The sequence below is a fragment of the Chlorocebus sabaeus genome, chromosome 11 (assembly GCF_047675955.1).
Source record: "Chlorocebus sabaeus isolate Y175 chromosome 11, mChlSab1.0.hap1, whole genome shotgun sequence".
Taxonomy (NCBI): Eukaryota; Metazoa; Chordata; class Mammalia; order Primates; family Cercopithecidae; genus Chlorocebus; species Chlorocebus sabaeus.
Window position 1 is genome coordinate 66,011,753 of NC_132914.1, and position 21,779 is coordinate 66,033,531.

Genomic DNA, 21,779 nt, shown 5'->3' on the forward strand with positions numbered 1-21,779 from the left:
GAGAAACAAATCTAAACAATAATAATAATTATTATTATAGTTATTATTATTTTGAGACAGTTTCACTCTGTTGCCCAAGCTGGAGTGCTGTGGTGCAATCTCTCCTTACTGCAACCTCCGCCTCCTGACTTCAAGTGATTCTCCTGCCTCAGCCTCCTGAGTAGCTGGGATTATAGGCGCCCACCACCATGCCTGGCTAATTTTTTCTTTTTCTTTTTTTTTGAGATGGAGTCTTGCTCTGTCGCCCACGCTGGAGTAAAATGGCATGATCCCGGTTCACTGCAACCTCTGCCTCCTGGGTTCAAGTGATTCTCATGCTCGTAATCCTGAGTAGCTGGGATTATGGGCGCCCGCCATCACGCCTGGCTAACTTTTGTATTTTTAGTAGCGATGGGGTTTCACCATGTTGGCCAGGCTGGTCTTGAACTCTTGACCTCAGGTGATCTGCCTGCCTTGGCCTCTCAAAGTGCTGGGATTACAGTTGTGAGGCGCTGTGCCCGGCCCAGCAGTTAATTTTTCAAAAACATTGTTCATAGAGACAGGGTTTCACCATGTTGGCCAGGCTGGTCTCAAACTCCTGACCTCAAGTGATCCGCTTGCCTCAGCCTCCCAAAGTGCTGGGATTACAGGTGTGAACCACCATGCCTGGCCCTAAACAATAATTATTTTAAAAATTAAAAATGGTAGTCAAAAATCTCTAATACCAAGACATCTTCAAGCCTAGTTTCATCAAACCTGCAATGAACAGATCATTCCAGTTTTATACAAACTGTTTTGGAGAATACAAAAAGCTACTCAACTCATTTTATGATACCATTAAAACCTTGATCTCAAAACTGGACAAGAGTATATAAGGAAAGAACAATATAGACAAATCTCTAAAACCCACACAAAAAGCCCTAATTTAAAAAGATCAATATAAAGGGTTCCTTATTGGAGTTTTACTGCAATCAAATGTGTTTTGGTGACTGTACCATGTAATACCCTTTTTCATTGGGAAGCAGCCTCCCTCAATGACATCTAATCCAAATCCATAATCTTTCAGTTATTTTAGTTAGTTAGTTTCTTTGAGACGGAGTCTCACTCTTTCGCCCAGGCTGGAGTGCAGTGGCGTGATCTCGGCTTACTGCAAGCTCTGCCTCTCAGGTTCATGCCATTCTCCTGCCTCAGCCTCCCAAGTAGCTGGGACTACAGGCGCCCACCACCAAGCCCGGCTAATTTTTTTTTGTATCTTTTTATTGGAGACGGGGTTTCACCGTGTTAGCCAGGATGGTCTCGATCTCCTGACCTCATGATCCACCCGCCTCAGCCTCCCAAAGTGCTGATATTACAGGTAAGAGCCACCGCCCCCAGCCAGTTCTTTTAGTTTTTAAAGCAGTCTCATTTCAGTAATTAATATTGACTTCTTCATTTTGAAACTTCAAGTAATATTTGGTTCAAAGCTTTCCTCCTCTCACCAGAGCAGGCTGGACTTGTGGCCCTGGTGACCTGGAACTGGGAATGGGGGTGTGGGATGTAGGGCATAGGTCTTCTTGTCACATCCCATTCTGTCTTCCCAATTATTACTTGTACTCAGAATTCCAAGAATGACTCCCAGTGACCTTGCCTATGGATGATCCCCTCCCCTTTAAGTGTGGGAGGAACCTGTGACTATGAGGAGATATTACTCCCATGATTCTGTTACATTACATGGCAAAAGGGAGATGATCGGGGTTGGCCTCATCAAATCACATGAGCCTTTAAAGTCAGAGTTTTTTCTGGCTGGTAGCAGGAGAGTAAGTCAGGTTCGAAGCACAAGGGCGATTCAACACCCTGTTGCTGGCTTGCAGATGGAGGGGAGTGTGTGGCAAGGAATGCAGGAAGCCTTCAGGAGCTGAGAGTGGTCCTCACTGCCAGCAAGACAAAGGGGACTACCATCCTACAACCACAAGGAACTGAATTTGGCTAACAATTTAATAAGCTAGAAAGCAGGTTCTTCCCTAGATCCTCTAGCTGGCCCACACCTTGATTTAGGCTTTATGACACCTGAAGCAGAGGAACCAGGTGAGCCTACCTGGATTTCTGATATATGGACTGTGAGCTAATAATTTGTGTTGCTTTAAGCTACTACATTTATGGTAATTTGTTACACAGCAATAGAAAACCACACATGACTCTTGCCATCCCAATACCAGTTGGGGTGGCAAGGAGGAAGGAGAGGAAAATTACATTTCTTTACATAATTGCCCTTCAAAATTAGTTGCCTTTTTATTAGCAGGACATAACTGTGGTTCATTGTATGAACAACCTCAGCTAGATGATAGGAAACATTTCTGCCCCTTTCTACTGGTTGTCCCAGTTTCTCTGATTATTACCAATTGACCATCAGTTCCCTCCATCTGGCAGGTGTCCAAATGGTATTTCTCCAAAGACTTGTGGCATGGTCCTGGTAGGAAGTTGAGCAGCGGTATGTGAATGAAGCTCAACTTCTTTTGCCCTAGTCCAGCACATACTACCAATAGATATCCTATCTCATTTGTTTCCAGGATTCTATTACCCAGGTAGTGGCCATCTTAGGAGTTACCAGCAGAACTGCTTATACTCCTTCCATCTTCTCCAGGAACCACTTAATCTGGGGGAAACTCCAGCAACCTTTCCACCCCAAAGAGTGGGGATGCTGCTCAACCTCACTACCTTTCTTCTGCCAGCTGAGTGGCTCTGTAACTGTCAGACAAGATACGATCACAGATCTCAGATTTAGGTCAGCCGGGAGATTATAAACTCTTCATTCCACCAAAGGATGACTTCTATTGTTACTGGTCCTTTCTTAAAACTTTCAGTCGTGGCTGGGTGCAGTGGCACACGCCTATAATCCCAGCACTTTGGGAGGCTGAGGCGGGTGGATCACTTGAGGTCAGGAGTTCACGACCAGCCTAATAGAGTGAAACATGTCTCTACTAAATACAAAAAAATTAGCTGGGTATGGTGGCACATGCCTGTAATTCGAGCTATTTGGGAGGCTGAGACAGGAGAATCGCTTAGTACCTAGCAGGCGGAGGTTGCAGCGAGCCGAGATCGCGCCATTGCACTCCAGCCTGGGCAATAAGAGCAAAACTCTGTCTCAAAAAAAAAAAAAAAAGGCTCTCAGTGGTAAAAGTTATCAAACCAGTTCAGCCTGTATTGCCTCTGTGGGAACCAGAGTCTCAGGCCAAGAATTGGGCCTTATTTGAACTTAGCTTTAGAGAACTGAATGTTCTTAACAGGGCAATATTCTTACTAAAATCTCTGAAATATTTGTTATCTTCTAAGAGCAGGAACTCAATTATGCCCCCATATCATCATGTAATACTTTTCCCGTTAAAAAATCAGTCCATAAATGTCCAAAAAAGAGATCTTTTGTAACTAAGTAGAATTTTATCTGAGTAAAACAAGGAAGGTCAGTATTAGAAATCTATCAATATAATCTCACCACATAGACAGATTAAAGGAGAAAAGCCACATGGTGATTTCTAGATGCATAAAAAAGCAGTGTATAAAACTGAACACTCATTCATACTTTTTTATAACCTCAGAAAACCAGGAATAGAAGGAAACTTTTATGTAATAAAGAGCATCTACCTAAAATTTACAGCAAACATCACATTTTAAAAGCATTTTTACTAATGTCATGAATAAGATGAGGATGCCCACTATCATTGCTACTATTGCATTCTAATGGTTGTAAGAAAATGAAAAAGAGGTTTAAGGAAGAGACAAGTTAGTGATTTTTGCAAATGATATTATCTACAAAGAAAACCCAAGAGCATCCACTTAAAAACTAATAGTACTGTATAATAAAAGAAAATGCAGCCTGTAATCCCAGCACTTTGGGAGGCCGAGGTGAGCAGATCATGAGGTCAGGAGTTTGAGACCAGCCTGGCCAACATGGCGACACCCCATCTCTAGTAAAAATACAAAAATCAGCCAGGCGTGGTGTCATGTGCCTGTGGTCCCAGCTACTCAGGAGGCTGAGGCAGAAGAATTCTTTGAACCAGGGAGGCAGACACTGCAGTGAGCCGAGATTATGCCACTGCACTCCCATCTGGGTGACAGAGTGAGACTCCGTCTCAAAAAAAAAAAAAAAAGCAGTATTGCTGACTGGCTATAAGATCAAAACACAAAAATGAGTAATTGTTTCATATGTCAGCAATAACCAAATAGAAAATAAAATTTTAAAAGGTATAGTTTATAAACAGCAATAAAACTTAAGCACCTCAGAAAAAAGCTAGCCAAACATACAAGACCTTTAAGGAGGAAACGATAAAGCATTATTACAGGATGTTAAGAGAGACCTAAAAAATGGAGTGATATATCATGTTCTTATCTGGGAAGAATTCATACTGAAAAGAAGTCAAATTAGTCTAACAATCCAATGCAACGCAAAGCAAAATCCCAAGAGGATTTTTTTTGTGAATTAGACAAACTGGTTCTAAAAGTTAACATCCAGGAAGAGCCAAAACAATACTGAAAAAGATAAGGAGAGCTTTTCCTGTTACATATTGAAACTTACTCTAAGGCTGACTATTCTCTTATAGGTATGCAGTCTACTGTCCCTGTTGTTTATGGATTCATAAATTTACAGTGAATGTATAAAACACAGACTTAGTGGGCAGGCATCAAATTGATCATTATCAAGAAGAGGGGAATGGGATAAAGAATAACAGTGAGATTTTAATTTTTTAAGCAGTTTCATTGAAAAAATATATTTAGGCCAGGCTCAATGACTCACACCTGTAATCTCAGCATTTTGGGAGGCCAAGGCAGGTGGATTGCTTGAGGTCGGGAGTTCGAGACCAGCCTGGCCAACATGGTAAAACCCCGTCTCTACTAAAAAATACTAAAAATTAGCCAGGCATGGTGGCACAATCTCGGCTCACTTCATTCCAGCATGGGCAAGAGAACAAGACTCTGTTTCAACAATAAATAAATAAAAATGAAAAAAATATGTTTGATACAGGAATGACAAATATGAATTCTGGGTAGTGGTTTCTTTTCTTCTTTTTTTTTTCTTCAGAGCAGAACTTCAGGTGGTGGTTTCTTTTGTTGAATATTGTTCTGTGAATGTTTCTGCATGTTTCAGTCAAATTAAACAAAAAGTTGATTAATTTTCAAAGTAAAAACAAAAAGTCTTTGTATCCACTATTTGCTGGGATTTTGCTTTTTATTTGTTACTTTATTTATTTATTGAGATGGAGTCTCGTTCTCGTTCTGTCTTCCAGGCTGGAGTGCAGTGGCATGATCTCTGCCTCCCAGGTTTAAGCAATTCTCCTGCCTCAGCCTCCAGAGTAGCTGGGATTATAGGCGTGCACCACCATACCCGGCTAATTTTTTGCATTTTTAGTAGAGACAGGGTTTCACCATGCTGGCCAGGCTGGTCTCAAACTCCTGACCTCGTGATCCACACGCCTCAGCCTCCCAAAGTGCTGGGATTACAGACGTGAGCCACCGCACCTGGCCTATTTTTTACTTTTTTATTTTCCAGGACAGAGTCTTGCTCTGTCACCCAGGCTCGAGTGCAGTGGCACAATCTCGGCTCACTGCAACATCTGCCTCCCAGGTTCAAGCAATTCTGCTGCCGCAGCCTCCCAAGTAGCTGAGATTACAGGCTTGCACCACCACGCCTGGCTAATTTTTGTATTTTTAGCATGGACGGGGTTTCACATGCTGCTCTCAAACTCCTGACCTTCAGTGATCTGCCTGTCTTGGCCTCCCAAAGTACTGGGATTACAGGCGTGAGACACTGTGCCCAGCCCGGATTTTGCCTTTCAGATAACACTATTCAGTTCCAGATGTTTGGAAAGACATATGGAATTTGAACTACTTCTGTAATTTTAGATAGTCTCATAAATATTGTGAAACTCAGCATTGTAAACACGGTTTCTGAGCTAAATCTTGTTTCGTTTTCACCATACTTTAAAGATTAGTAGTGGCCAGGCACAGTGGCTCACACCTGTAATCCCAGCACTTTGGGAGGGCGAGGTGGGTGAATCACCTGAGGCTAGGAGTTCGAGACCAGCCTGGCCAACATGGTGAAACCCTGTCTTTACTAAAAATACAAAAAGTAGCCGGGTATGGTGGTGCAAGCTTGTAATCCCAGCTACTCGGGAGGCTGAGGTAGGAGAATCACTTGAATCTGGGAGGTGGAGGCTGCAATGAGCTGAGATCGTGCCACCACTCCAACCTGGATGACAGAGTGAGACTCCTTCTCAAAAAAAACAAGAAAGAAAAAAGATTAGTTGTGACTAATAAAGTATGAAATGGCCCTTGGGTCAAGATAAGTCTATTGTAGACTTTTTTTTTTTTCTTTGAGACATGGTCTCACTCTGTCACACAGGCTGGAGTGCAGTGGCAGGATCACACACAACCTATCCAGGCTCAAGCCATCCTCCCATCTCTGGCTTCCAAGTAGCTAGGACTACAGGTGAGTGCCACCACGCCTGGCTAATTTTTTTGCATTTTGTAGAGACAGAGTTTTGCCATGTTGCTCAGGCTGGTCTCAAACTCTTGGCCTCAATAGATCCTCCCACCTTGGCCTCCCAAAATGCTGGGATTACAGGTGTGAGCCTTGTTTTGCAGAGTTTATGTCCCAAAGAATATAAAGACACTCGAAGTATCTCAACCTCTTGGAACACCTCTTGGGCATCAAGAACAACGCTACTAAAAATAAGCAGTTTGCCTCTAGAGAAACTTCAAGTAAGCACAACAAAGGGCAAAGTGACACAGGATAACTGGGGAATGCAAGCAAACAGCAGCAGCTGGTCTGTATTTTTTTAAATGGTAAAGTCATAAACAATAGCAACTGCTTTTAGAGTAAGCAGATGGTTTGCTTTCTTTTTTTTTTCCAAAGGGAACTCACTTTTTAAGTGATGAAGACATGCACTTGGGGTGGGTGGGTGTGAGTTCATTTGTGTTTTGAAATCCCAAATTAATGAGCATGATAAACCGTTATTTCTGGCCCTGTCTGACTCTCTGAGTACTTGGTGGGTTCCCCCTAACCTTCTTCTAACCCCCACCCTTTCCATTGACTTGGGACAGTCCTTGTGGAAGTGCCAATCACAGTGGGAAGGGGAGAAGGGGAGAGGTCACAGTGCATGGGGTTCAAGGTCACAGTGGCGGAGCAACGGGGATCACCGGGCAAGTAAGTCAGGTTCCCGCTGCTCAAGTCCAGCTGTCCGCCACGAAAGTGCAACCCTTGGCGGACGACGCAGGAGGCGTTGACGCGGCAGTCGCGCCATATCTTCTTGCCTGCATTTATCTGCGCTGTTTGAAGTCTTGTGACCCATCAGGACCCAGAGGCTGTCTGATCACATTATTGGACTGCCTGCTGTCTTCGGGTTGGGAGATCCTGGTTAGCCTGAAGGGGAAAAGATCAGAGAAAGGCCTATCGAGGATGGGTTTCTCCTGCTTCTCCTCCGGGCCGGCGCTGCCCAGGATCCGCTTCCGAGTCTCGGCGTACTCGGCCTCCCGCTGTGCCAGGGACTTGACTGGAAGGGCGGGTCTGCTAGCGGACCTGGGGCTGTTGACCACACCGTTGCTGGTGGGCCTCTCGAGGATGCGGTGGAGGGGGTACCTGGGGAAAACTATCGTCCTGAATCACCATGGGCACTTTGGGAGATTTGGATTTCCTGCTGTTTTTGTGTGATCTTCAGTTTTTTTTTTTCCAGACGTCTATTTCCCCGCTGTCTACCGCCTCCTCCCAGCTCTCAGCGACCTCCTCATATTCCATCTTACTCGCCACTTTCCAGATCGCTTGCTTTCTTATTCCGCATTTTCTCTGACTTTTGCAGTATTCAATATTATTACTTGATTCTGATTTTTCAGACATCACTATATGGCCCTTGGCTTTTTGGTCGTTCCTCTCATTCCTTTGCTGTTTCAAGCTCTGTTCCCAGCCTAAGCTTTTTACCACTGAATTCTGTTCTGTGACGCATCACTTAAAACTAACCCAACTTTTCATTCCCTCCATACTTTTTTTTGGTAAGCAGTATTATCATGCTTTAGGTGGACACTGAGTCGTACCGCTGTGGTAGTGCTGGTACACATAGTTTTGAATACCAGGTTCTTGAGTGAATCCTTTTTGCTTCTCTCTCTCTCCCACACCCCCGCTTCTCCCTTCTGCCTTCATTTCTGCCCCTTCTTTTCTGGTTCCATTAGAAAAGGACTAATCTTATCAGTTCTGCCTTTTGTTTCTACTCTAATAACTTTGTCAAGAGAATTTTTTCAAAGCACAAGGCCAATGAGAAGGGGGAAAGTCGGTCCAGAAGGCAGCTGGCCCGACTATTCTGAGTTTGAATCAACACCTGGTGGTCCTGTTAAAATACAGTTTGAAGCAAATCACCTGTTTTTATGCTCCTAATATCTACTCTGTCTAAAGCCCAAATTTCCTTGCTTGGCATTTAAGAAGACTCCAAGTTCTTAAAACTTCTTCTTGACTTTCATGCAAGTCAAACTGATTTATTGTAACTCAAACAGCCCTCTTTATATTTTCCTTTCTGTATTTTTTGATAGTTTTCTTGTGCCTGGAATATTTTCTGCGTTTATTTAAGTCTCACCATCTTTCAAGACATAAAATATGTGTGATCTTCTCTGAGGCCTTTGTGAACTGCCTCCAGCATTCACTAAGCAATTAATTATGTCTCTTAACTTTTATAGCACAAACCTATTCGCTCACTTGATATTTAACAAATATCAACCTCTATCACTTATCTTTTTTTTTTTTTTCTTCCGAGATGGAGTCTTGCTCTCCACCCAGGCTGGACTGCAGTGGCGCGATCTCTGCTCACTGCAACCTCCGCCTCCCGGGATCAAGCGATTCTTCTGCCTCAGCCTCCCGAGTAGCTAGGATTACAGGCGCCCACCACTGGGCCCGGCTAATTTTTGCGTTTTTAGTAGAAACAGGGTTTCACCATGTTGGCCAGGCTGGTCTTGAACTACTAACCTCGTGATCCGCTCACCTCAGCCTCCCAAAGTACTGGGATTACAGGCGAGAGCCACCGTGCCCAGCGTTATCACTTATCTTTCTTTTCATGCTTACATTTTCTCACTGCTTGAGATTTTCTTTCATCCAATTTCAAGCACTGAGTCTAACAATTAGAAACCCCACTGTATTTGATCTGATGGAGATTACCTTTTTAAAAGCCACATATTAAATCTCTTAAGTTAATAATATTGACAATCAACTTCAATCAACTGAGTGACCACTATGTTTAAGGAAGGTTACTTTCTGGTAGGCTGGGAAGCAGGAGAAGGGAAGGATATAACTTTATAAAAAAAAAAGCTGCAGAAGGGAAGGATATAACTTTATAAAAAAAGGCCCTTGTTTACAAAGAGCTAATCACGTACTGGCCAAAGAAAGGTGTTCCTTCTTTGCAACGGCTGTGTTTTTGGGTTTAGTTAACTCAATTCTTTATGTCTTCAACTTATGAGACCGCATCAAAAACGTTTTTGCCACACCTCTGTGGGCAAGTAGGTGAGTCAGAATCAGTGCATAACATATAAATATATATTTTAATGATAATGAATGTGTAGATTAACAAACCCAAACTTTTTTTTTTTTTTTTTTGAGAAACAGTCTTGCCCTGTCGCCCAGGCTGGAGTGCAGTTGCATGATCTTGGCTCGCTGCAGCCTCCGCCTCCTGGGTTCACGGGATTCTCCTGCCTCAGCCTCCCGAGTAGCTGGGATTATAGGTGCCCGCCACCATGCCCGGCTAATTTTTGTAGTTTTTAGTAGAGACGGCGTTTCCCATGTTGGCCACGGCTGGTCTTGAACTCCTGACCTCAAGTGATCCACCGGCCTCGGCCTACCTAAAATGATGGGATTACAAGCGTGAGCCACCGCGCCCGGCCAAACCCAAACATTCTAAAAGTAACCGCTCCCCTCCCCACCAACGGTAACCAGCGTCTTCTCCAACCACAACAGCTGTATGCACCGGTGTATAAGCCTGCCTTAAGTGCTATTTTTAATCTTTATTAAAAACAGGCCTTGACTCATTTGTGTACAACTCCAGCGGCTAGTGCAGTGGGCTTCACGTATTAAACAGCTGTTAATTTTGGTTTCTTTTTGGTAACAGCGACACGGAGATCCGCATTTGTCGCAGTTTCCACCACGGGCGGGAATTGTAAATACAGGAAATACAAAAATAGCGCAACGGCTAAAGGAGTGTCCCAGTGCCAAGCCAGGCAGGCGCCGCGCCCGGGCCGAGCCCCACCCGCCCAGTTCGCGGCCAAGACCCCCACCCCGCCTCAGAGTACGCCGCGCCCGCGGGGCGACACTCCCAACTCCATCTTCCCGGAGGCGGTGCGGCCGAGCCCCTGACCCAATTGGCGGAAGCGGGGCCGGGTGTGTGCGCGCGCACAAATGCCCGGATGCGCCGCGACGCCCCGCGCGCTCCCCTCCGGCGGTAGGGGGCGCGCACCGTGGCACCGCGGCTAGCTTGGCTGCTCGTGGGGCCTCTCCGGCCCTGTGCGTCGGGAAGATGGAGCAAGAAGCCGAGCCCGAGGGGCGGCCCCGACCCCTCTGACCGAGATCCTGCTGCTTTCGCAGCCAGGAGCCCCGTCCCTCCCCGGATTAGTGCATTCGAGCGCCCAGTGCCCTGGCCCCGAGAGTGGAATGGTCCCCGAGGCCCAGGACGTCGTGCTTCCGCGGGCACCGTGAAGGAAACTGGGGAGTCTCGAGGGACCCCCGACTCCAAGCGCGAAAACCCCGGATGGTGAGGAGCAAGTACCGGCCCGGCAGCGACCGGTCACTTCTGGTTCTGGGCTGTGACGGTGTCCCCTGCATCGCTGGTTTCCAGCCTCTGCCCGCTCGCAGCCTTTGTGCGGTTTGTGGCCGGGGGCTCGGGGCGCGGGGCACGTGGCTTTGCGGAGGTTTTGTTGGACTGGGGCAGTCGCAGCCAGGGAGGAGGGCGGGGTTTCGGACGGCTCTCGCGGCGGTGGGGGGCGGGAGTGGTTCGGAGGTCTCCGCGGGAGTCCAGGGTAAAGGTCACGTGGGCTGGGGGCTGCGGGGCCGCCTCGGCGGCGGGGTCCGGGTAATCGCAGGGGCCTGTCGGGTCGCTCTTATGAATGCTGCGCGTAGTCTGGGCGGGATTGGGCCGGTTCCATGGGCAGGTTGACTCAGCTTTTCCTCTTGAGCTGGTCAAGTTCAGACACGTTCCGAAACTGCAGTAAAAGGAGTTAAGTCCTGACTTGTCTCCAGCTGGGGCTATTTAAACCATGCATTTTCCCAGCTGTGTTCAGTGGCGATTGGAGGGTAGACCTGTGGGCACGGACGCACACCACTTTTTCTCTGCTGATCCAGGTAAGCACCGACTTGCTTGTAGCTTTAGTTTTAACAAAGGCGTTATGTCCTTTATATATGATTAATTTTTCGCAGATGTTTCATGATTTCCAGTTTTCATCGTCTTTTTTTTTCCTTCTTGTAGGCAAATGTGCAATACCAACATGTCTGTACCTACTGATGGTGCTGTAACCACCTCACAGATTCCAGCTTCTGAACAAGAGACCCTGGTTAGTATTTTTGTCTCATGTAACTTTTAATAATTTTATGAAGTGATAAACTAAATTTCATATACCTCAATTATAGCATGGCTCTGTAAATGACATTGTATGTGCATAACTTAAAGTGTGCTACCTCGGGCATAACTGCGTGGAGTTAAAAACTGTTAAGTACTGGTCAGTATTTTCTTAGCCCTTTGCCACATAGGCTTTAAAAATTAGTTCCATTACATTGTTAAGCGTGGTTGAAGTTATGTTTGTTATGTGACTGATTTTTTTTTTCCTTTTTGACCTCCCAGTATTTAATTTTTAAAAATGATTTCTAAAAGTCACAAAAATTATTCATGCTTGTTTTAAAGATTTTTGTCATTAGAGAAATTTTAAAGTAAAACCTGAAAATTCCAGTCTTTTTGCTCCATGTTCCCTTTTAGATTTTTTCTGTGTGCATACCCACATATATTTACATTTGAATTTAAATCTATGTTATTGTCCTGTTTGTTGTACTAACAAGATGAAACTGTAGTTGTTCTGTGACTTGCATCCTTGTCAATAAAGTCTACAGAATTCTTTTTAATGGCTGCATAGTATTCCATAGCATGAGTATACCATTTTAAAAATTATGCCTTTACTGACAGCTTTTTAAAAATTGCCTCCTGTTTTTGAGTATTACAGATAGTGCTGCTTTGTACATCCATCCCGTGTGACTATTTCTGTAAGAAAGATTTTATGGAATTATAGGCTGGGTGCGGTGGCTCACCCCTGTAATCCCAGCACTTTGGAAGGCCAAGGCGGGCCGATCACCTGAGATGAGGAGTTCAAGACTAGCCTGGCCAACATGGTGAAACCCAACATTGAGTATTTTTGTATTCTCTACTAAAAATACAAAAATTACTCGGACATGGTGGCGCGTGCCTATAATCCCAGCTGCTGAGGAGGCTGAGGCAGGAGAATCACTTGAACCTGGGAGGCAGAGGTTGCGGTGAGCCAAGATTGCGCCATTTTACTCCAGCCTGGGGGACAGAGTGGGAGGCTGAGGCAGGAGAATGGCGGGAACCCGGGAGGCGGAGCTTGCAGTGAGCTGAGATCCGGCCACTGCACTCCAGCCTGGGCGACAGAGCGAGACTCCGTCTCAGAGGAAAAAAAAAAAAAAAAAAAAAAAAAAAAAAAAAAAAAAAAAGAGTGAAACTCTGTCTAAAAAAAAAGAAAAAAGAAAAATATTTTATAGAATTAGAACTCCTGAGTCCTAAATTTTTTTTTTTCTTTTTTTTGAGACGGAGTCTTGCCCTGTTGCCCAGGCTGGAGTGCAGTGGCCGGATCTCAGCTCACTGCAAGCTCCGCCTCCCGGGTCTATGCCATTCTCCTGCCTCAGCCTCCCCAGTAGCTGGGACTACAGGCGCCCGCCACCTCGCCTGGCTAGTTTTTTGTATTTTTTTGGTGGAGACGGGGTTTCACCGTGTTAACCAGGCTGGTCTCGATCTCCTGACCTCGTGATCTGCCCGTCTCGGCCTCCCAAAGTGCTGGGATTACAGGCTTGATGAGTCCTAAATTTTACTCATATTTGATTGCTGCTGGTAACTTGCTCACCAAAAGGCTCTAACAGTTTCACTCCTGCCGACACTGAATATTACCAATCTTTAATTATTATTCCTTTTTTTTTTGATAAAAGGTACTGTGCCATTGTTTAAATTCATTTTTTCCCTAGTTTCTTGGTGAGGCTGGGCACCTTTCCTTTTTTTTTGAGACAGAGTTTCACTCTTGTTGCCCAGGCTGGAGTGCAATGGCGAGATCTTGGCTCACTGCAACCTCTGCCTCCCAGGTTCAAGCGATTCTCCTGCCTTAGCCTCCCAAGTAGCTGGGGTTACAGGCACGCGCAATCACGCTCAGCTAATTTTGTATTTTTAGTAGAGATGGGGTTTTTCCACGTTGGTCATGCTGGTCTTGAACTCCCAACTTCATGTGTTCTGCCTGCCTCGGTCTCCCAAAGTGCTGGGATTACAGGCGTGAGTCACTGCACCAGGCCTCCATTTTGCTGTCATTTGTTTCTTCTGGGATTTGCCTCGTCCTCTCTGGCCATTTTCCTTTTGGTTCTTTAAAATTTTTCTTAGTAATTGGGGTAGCTCTATGTGTTTCAAGTATATTTAACTTTTGTTGCTTACTAATGTAGCATTTGCTTTTATGTTGTCTTTTCCCCATTGAGAACAATTCTATGAAGTAAAATTTGTTGGCTTTTGAATTTCTTATCATGCTTTGGAAGAACTCTCCTATCTTGCAAATATATTCCTATATTTTCTTCTAGATTTAAATTTTTTAGATATTTAGATCTTTACCTATAATTTATCTTCCTGTTCTTCAATGTAAGATTACGAATGCTATTATCTTTTATAGCCATTTCTCATTAATACATGTCTTTTAAGTCACTAATATACTGATGGCTTTCCATTACAGAATTTTTTTTTTTTTTTTTTTTGTGAGGCTGAGTCTTGATCTGTTGCCCAGACTGGAGTGCAGTGGCATGATCTCAGCTCACTACAACATCTGCCTCCTGGGTTCAAGCAGTTCTTCTGCAGCCTCCTGAGTAGCTGGGATTACAGGCACCCACCACCACACCCGGCTAATTTTTGTATTTTTGGTAGAGATAGGGTTTCACCATGTTGTCCAGGCTGGTCTTGAACTTCTGACCTCGTGATCCACCTGTCTTGGCTTCCCAAAGCGCTGAGATTACAGGTGTGAGCCACTGTGCCTGGCCTACACCTAAGTAATTTTTGTGTATTTAATAGAGACAGAGTTTCGCTGTGTTGGCCAGGCTGGTCTCGAACTTCTGACCTCAGGTGATCTGCCTGCCTCAGCCTCCCAAAGTGCTGGGATTACAGGCCTGAGCCACCACACCCATCTTCCATTACAGATTTTTACTTAGAGTTATTTTATCTAATTTGAAGCTAATATAGCATATATTAAAAATTCAGAAGAAAAAAGATAATTCTTAAATCTTTTTTGAGAGAATTCATTCTTTTGCCTGAAAGTAAAGTGCATATATACGCACAGTTAAAAAAAAGTGCAGGCCGGGCACAGTGGCTCAAACCTGTAATCCCAGCACTTTGGGAGGCCGAGATGGGCGGATCACGAGGTCAGGAGATCGAGACCATCCTGGCTAACATGGTGAAACCCCGTCTCTACTAAAAAATACAAAAACCTAGCCGGGCAAGGTGACGGGCGCCTGTAGTCCCAGCTACTCGGGAGGCTGAGGCAGGAGAATGGCGTGAACCCAGGAGGCGGAGCTTACAGTGAGCTGAGATCCGGCCACTGCACTCCAGTCTGGGCGACAAAGCGAGACTCTGTCTCAACAAAAACAAAACAAAACAAAAGTGCAATCAGAAAAATTAATAATTCAATATGTATTTTAAATTTTTCAGTTGTTTAATATTTGTTTTATTGATTAGCTGGAAATAGGCAATTTTAAAAAAATTTGTTTTTAAGACACTCCCAGTGGGGGTACTGTCAGATTTTAAACAGCTGTCAGATTTAGACACAGGACTGGGGCATATCAAAGAGAGGTGCAGAGGTACCAGTTTGTGTGGGTGGTGGCAAGCTGTAAAGATACTTGAGTTTTGCAGATTTTGATAAAAGGAAGAGAGAAAATGCATATAAGTACATTACATTCCCCTCCCCCATGGCAATTATTTTTCTCAATACCATTTGTAAAACTTCTAGATAAGTGGCAGGCAAACTTTAGCCTGTTGGCCAGCTTTGCCCTGTTGCCTGTTTTTGTTTTAATTTTTAAATTTTTTTGTACAGGTGGGGTCTCTCAGTATGGCCCAGGCTAGTCTTGAACACCTAGCCTTAAGCGAACCTCTAGCACTCAGTCTCCCAAAGTGCTGGGATTATAGGCATGAGCCACCTCGCCCAGCCAGCTTCCTTTCTTTCTGTTAAGAAAATTTTACTGGAATGCAACCGTGCCTGTTAGTTTACATAGTAACTATACTTTTTACTTGGATAGAACCATTTGTATGAAAAGCTTAAAATACTTAACAGTCTGGCTCTTTACAGAAAAAAATTGACCCATAATCTAGTTGGCAGGCTCCTTGAATATAGGTCATATGTCTTATTTGTAATTTTTTTTGCAGTACCTACTACTGTCCAGTGCATAGTGTTAGCTCAGTAAATGTTTGTCAGGTAGATATTTGAAATGTAGACCAACTAAGAGGCAGCATGATATAGTAGGAAGAAAATGGTGAGTTGTAGTTAAGGGACTTGGGTTGGTTGTCTGATCTGTTCTTAATTACTCTTGTCAGCTTGGGTTAGTTAGTTAAGTTCTCTAGCTTTCAGGAACCTAATCTTTAGAGAAGATTGATAACAGGATCCACTCTAAAGATTTATTCATTTCTCTTTGATTCTCTAAGTTAGCTTGCAATAAGCTCATTGGATCAGTACAGTAAGCTCATTGGATCTTAAGAATTTATGGTTGTTTGTAAGGCAGTAAGCAGGTAATATAAATAGCTGAAGGAAAAAGTAATTTTTCCTGTCTTGGATTGGATGCTATCTGTGATCACAACTAATGATACTTGATGATTCCATGATACTTGCATAATAATTAGATCCTCCCCAGCATTTTTTCCAAACCCCCTTTATTGAAGTTGATGGATATGTTTGCTGCAGGGTCTATAGTTCTGGGATAATTTTGGAAGTATAATAACAGCTCTTTTCTCTTTATAGGTTAGACCAAAGCCATTGCTTTTGAAGTTATTAAAGTCTGTTGGTGCACAAAAAGACACTTATACTATGAAAGAGGTAAGCTGAATCAAGAGATAACTAATATCTTACTAGTTACATGTAGCCATACTTAAAGTTTTCAAGACTGTGGGGAGAAATTGGCCATATAGAAGGATTTTTCATTAAGAAGCAACATTTAATTTTGTGGTCATTTGGACTATATTTTAAAGCTGAAAATTCTAATTATACTCGAGTTTCATTTCTCAGCTAGGAACTCAGATAAGCAGAAGCCCTGTAGGGGTACTTGACCATTTTATGCTGTGAACCCTTTGGTAGACTGGTAAAAGCCTTCCTAGACTGGTAACTCCTTCTAAGAATCATGTTTTTAAATATATGAAATAAAATGTATAGAATTACAAAGGAAACATACTAAAATACGGTTACCAAAATAGTAGTTTGTGATATATGTGCTTTTTTTATTAACACAGTAAGTACTAAGATTTAGAAGCAGCTATAATAAATACAGTGTTTTTTTTTTTTTTTTTTTTTTTTGAGATGGAGTCTCGCTCTGTCACCCAAGCTGGAGTGCAGTGGCATGATCTTGGCTCACTGCAACCTCCACCTCCTAGATTTAAGCCACTCTTCTGCCTCCCTCCCACGCAGCTGGGATTACAGGCACCTGCCACCATGCCTGGCTAATTCTTTGTATTTTTAGTAGAGACAAGCTTTTGCCATGTTGGCCAGGCTGGTCTTGAACTCCTAGCCTCAGGTGATCCACCTGCCTTGGCCTCCCAAAATGCTGGGATTATAGGCATAAGCCACCATGCATGGCCAATAAATATAATTTTGATTTAGTGAGGAATATAAGTCATATTTTGAAATGTTTGCCATAAGCACCGTATGATATGAAAACACCTGTGATTTTTGTTGGTGATGAAATCACAGGTATTAATACTGTTGTGATTTGTTGCCTACATTTATAATCGAAAGAAAAGCTAAATTCTAGTTAGAAGTTTGTGAAAATAAAGATATAATTTTTTTCCCATCCAAATTAATGGACCCCCTGAATTCTATCCAAGGACTTCCTGGGCATCCCTGGATCCCAGGTTAAGAACTTCTGCACTAGAGATACATGAGTACAGTATACTGATCTTTCTGGGGTAGAGATGAGCTGATTCATGACCATATATTCTATTTAATAGATCCAGCATTTTAGTGCATTCCCCAGCTTTAAATTTGTGCACAGAGGCATTATTTTCATGCTTTTCAGTGAGAGATTGAGCCACCTTAGGCAAAATTTCAGTGTGATTGAAATATGCCTGTTCTCTCTCCCACTTAGTTTGTGGGACTCAGATTACTTAAAACATTAAAGTTTCTTTCCTACAACAGTATAGTGGGGCAGGAAGAGCTTCCGTATCCTTTTCCTCTCCAGCTATACTTTTAGAAACTTCCTTAAGGGATATTTGGTGGAATAAATCTAAGTTCTCTTCCTTTTTCCTTTCCCACTGCTGGACAACAATCTGTCCAATCCACAGTCACATAAGAATATTCCTTTAAGACTGATGCCTGTTTAGCCAGTTAAATCCAAAGACAGTGCTTGTAGGGAAGTGCCAGGTTAAATGGTATTTTTAGGGCTAATTTGGGATTGACCTTACTATCATTGTATAATCAGTTAAGGAAACAAAAAAGTTTGGATTTAGCAGTAGATAGAAAAGAGAAAATTGGCCAAGGCCATCATAAAGACTTAGAATGCTTATGCTAAACTATGTAACAGTAATGTATGTATTGTCTGATGTAGTTCTCAGTTATAGGATCTTTGTTCTGGGGCACACAGGAAGGTAGTGAAAGCTAGTATGTGTAGTAAAAAGAGCACTGGATTAAGAGTCAGAAGACCTGGGGCCAGTTTCTTCTTTTTTTTTTTTTTTTTTTTTTTTTTTTTTTTTTTTTTTTTTTTTGAGAGAAGTCTCTCTCTGTCGCTCAGGCTGGAGTGCAGTGGCGCAATCTCGGCTCACTGCAGCCTCCACCACCTCCTGGGTTCAAGCATTCTCCTGCCTCAGCCTCCGGAATAGCTGGGATTACAGGTGTCCGCCACCATGCCCGGCTAATTTTTGTATTTTTAATAGAGATGGGACCAGGGTGGTCTTTATCGCCTGACCTGGTGATCCATCCGCTTTGGCCTCCCAAAGTGCTGGGATCACAGGTGTGAGCCACTGCGCCCAGCCAAAAGTAGCTTCTAAGTAAAAATGGTGGTGGTTCTACATAGTTGTGGATATGGTTGCTGGTTGTTTACCCCATTCAGATAAATAGTATATTATTAAATGTATTTAAAACTAACATTTAGTTTTCTTTAATGTTCAGAAATCATATTTCTATTTCAGGTTCTTTTTTATCTTGGCCAGTATATTATGACTAAACGATTATATGATGAGAAGCAACAACATATTGTATATTGTTCAAATGATCTTCTAGGAGATTTGTTTGGTGTGCCAAGCTTCTCCGTGAAAGAGCACAGGTAATTCTTCAGTTTAGTCCGTTGTAAAAAGCCCGTTGGGCTAACATTTCAGTTCACTTTTGTCAGAGAAAAACTGTTAAAACATATAAAAGACATGCTGAAATTTTTAATTTTTTAGCTCTGTGGCGTGTTATTTGAAAACCTGAGCTCTGGCATCTTATAAACCAGTGTTTGAAACCTAGCCCAGTCATTTACTAGTTTTGTGACAAGGTAGATTAACCTCTATAAACCTGTTTCCCCATTTATAAAATAGGGATAATTAAATACTTCATGTGGAGGTTAAAGCTCTTGAAAAGAGACGTTGTATAAAAAAAGCATAGTTTTTGGCACATACCAAGCATTCAAGCATTAGTCGTAGCTATTATAAATTTTTATTCCAGTCACTCCCAGAAACAGTATACCACCAAGTAGTAAAGGCTTAAATTTGAGCCTTAGATATTTTGGAGATCATTTTTGTGGTCACTTATCATAATGGCACTTAACCAGCAGAATTTAACCCAGGTATTCTAGAATTAGGCCTGGCGCAGTGGCTTACACCTGTAATCCCAGCACTTTGGGAGGCCGAGGCGGGTGGATCATCTGAAGCCAGGAGTTTGAGACCAGCCTGACCAACATGGAGAAACCCCATCGCTACTAAAAATAAAAAATTAGCCAGGCGTGGTGGTGCATGCCTGTAATCCCAGCTACTCAGGAGGCTGAGGCAGGAGAATTGCTTGAACCCAGGAGGTGGAGGTTGTGGTGAGCCGAGATCGCGCCATTGCACTCCAACCTGGGCAACAAGAGTAACACTCCATCTCAATTACTCTTTTTTTGTTTTGTTTTTGAGAGGGAGTCTTGCTCTGTGGCCTAGGCTGGAGTGGAGTGGCGCAATCTTGGCTCACCGCAACCTCCGCCTCCTGAGTTCAAGATTCTCCTGCCTCGGCTTCCCGAGTAGCTGGGATTACAGGTGCCTGCCACCACGCCTGGCTAATTTTTGTACTTTTAGTAGAGACAGGGTTTTGCGATGTTGAGCAGGCTGGTCTTGAGCTCCCACCCTCAGGTAATCCACCCGCCTTGGCCTCCCAAAGTGCTGGGATTACAGGTGTGAGCCACCACACCCGGCCTACATTTGGAATTCTTTGTCACATTTGGTTTAGCACAGGCAATCGGTGTTGAGCCTTAGCATTCATTCTGTTAATAAATAGAATGAATGCTTTCACCTGGAACAGTTAACTAGCTTCTGCTAGTATTTAATGCTCAATAGTATAGCTGAAAAGATGATAATTAAATGGGATTTTATTTTATTAAAATAGATAACTTCCTCAACTGAGCAAGGGATTTTATAATTTTAAAACAACCTCATTATTGTAAATATAGTATATATTATATTATTGAACATTAGGAAATGACAGAAAACTAAGAAAAGTAGAGAATAGAAGGACTATAGTTTGTTACCAAAAGTTATTTTTACCAGTCGTTTGTATATTATGTGCAACTGTGTTTTAACCTAGTTTTAAATATAGTACTGTGTTTAATTTCATCTAGCTTTTAAATATATATTATAATTTTTATATAATATATATTATAAATATATAATTATTTTTTCATAGACGAATCACTTCTGTTTAATATCCATATATGTTGTCATTTTATACCTGGCCTTGGGATATATGATTTAATTTTATAAATTTAAAAATATATGGGTATATTGGTGAATTTTTTTACCTATTGAATATTGAATCTTCTAGTTTTTTTTTTTTTTTTTGAGATGTCTTGCTCTGTTACCCAGGCTGCAACCTCTGCCTCCCAGGTTCAAGTGATTCTCTTGCCTCAGCCTCCTGAGTAGCTGGGATTACAGGTGCATGCTACTATGTCCAGCTAACTTTTTGTATTTTTAGTAGAGATGAGGTTTTGCCATGTTGGCCAGGCTGGTTTCGAACTCCTGACCTCATGTGATCTGCCTGCCTCGGCCTCCCAAAGTGCTGGGATTACAGACGTGAGCCACTGTGCCTGGTCTGAATACTGAATCTTCGGATAATGTTTGGAAGTATGATTTCCTTGGATTTGAATTTTAAATGTTGAGAGATAAGAAATAGGAGAAATTACTGACTTGAAAAGGATATGAATTTAAAATGTTGTGGGTTTAGGTTGCCGTATCCTTATTCCCAAGGGTGAAAAAAGATAGTTGGGATCATATTTCCTCTTAATATTGAGTGAGGAGCAATATTTTGTGACTAACACTCTCTCAAATCCTTAGTTTAAAAAGAAAAGGAAAAATCCATTTTGACATCAACGAATACTGGGGTAAATGAATTATCCTCCTGTTAGGATATAAACTTCATCAGGGCATATACATTTCTGTTTGATTCTTTGTTTTCCCCAGTGTCTGGTACATGGTTGGTTTTCAGTCTGTATTTATTGAATGAATGAATGCTGCTTTATCCGTTAATAAGTTTTTTTTTGTTTTTTTTGTTTTTCCTGAGTTGGAGTTTTGCTCTTGTTGCTCAGGCTGGAGTGCAATGGCATGATCTCGGCTCACTGCAACCTCTGCCTCCCGGGTTTAAGTGATTCTCCTGCCTCAGCCTCCCAAGTAGCTGGGATTACAGGCATGCGCCACCACGCCCAGCTAATTTTGTATTTTTAGTAGAGATGGGGTTTCTCCATGTTAGTCAGACTGATCTTGAACTCTGGGCCTCAGGTGATAACACCCTACGTGGCCTTCCGGAGTGCTGGGATTACAGGTGTGAGCCACCACACCCAGCCTCTGTTAATAAGTGTTAAGATCAAGAAAGGAAGTTGAAGCTTGATGAAAGTCAAGATTATAATCAAATTCCTATTTAATGGATTTTGCATAACTCGATACTTTTTTTGGCAGTTTGTGTTTAATGGATTTTGCATAACTCAATACTTTTTTTTGGCAGTTTGCTACTAAGCACATAGCTAAAAACTTTCCTGTTTGAAAATAAGTACGTTAAACTGCTTCCTGCTTGCACACCCATTTTTTGAGGTTTGGTAAAGTCCAAACAAAGCACATTTCAGGAATTGGCAGTGTGAAATCTTTCAACTAGAG

At 42.8% G+C, this 21,779-nt stretch overlaps 1 protein-coding gene and 1 pseudogene across 4 annotated transcripts in view; one reads left to right on the top strand and one right to left on the bottom strand.

The window, feature by feature from the left end:
• Positions 1-7,237: 7,237 nt before the first annotated feature.
• Positions 7,238-8,241, bottom strand: LOC103238686 (SUZ RNA-binding domain-containing pseudogene; annotated as a pseudogene).
• Positions 8,242-10,400: 2,159 nt separating this feature from the next.
• The window catches only part of MDM2 (MDM2 proto-oncogene), a 31,268-nt gene continuing 19,889 nt past the window's right edge, over positions 10,401-21,779 (top strand). For 2 of the 4 annotated variants that reach the window (XM_073020933.1, XM_008003971.3), the window contains exons 1-5: positions 10,424-10,727; positions 11,244-11,314; positions 11,439-11,523; positions 16,222-16,296; positions 18,597-18,730. In XM_073020933.1, coding sequence (XP_072877034.1) covers positions 11,443-11,523; positions 16,222-16,296; positions 18,597-18,730 — 290 coding nt within the window. In that variant the 5' untranslated portion in view covers positions 10,424-10,727; positions 11,244-11,314; positions 11,439-11,442. Of the gene's footprint in view, positions 10,728-11,243; positions 11,315-11,438; positions 11,524-16,221; positions 16,297-18,596; positions 18,731-21,779 lie in introns of those variants that run through there. The other 2 variants (XM_008003970.3, XM_073020934.1) reach the window with 2 other exon arrangements.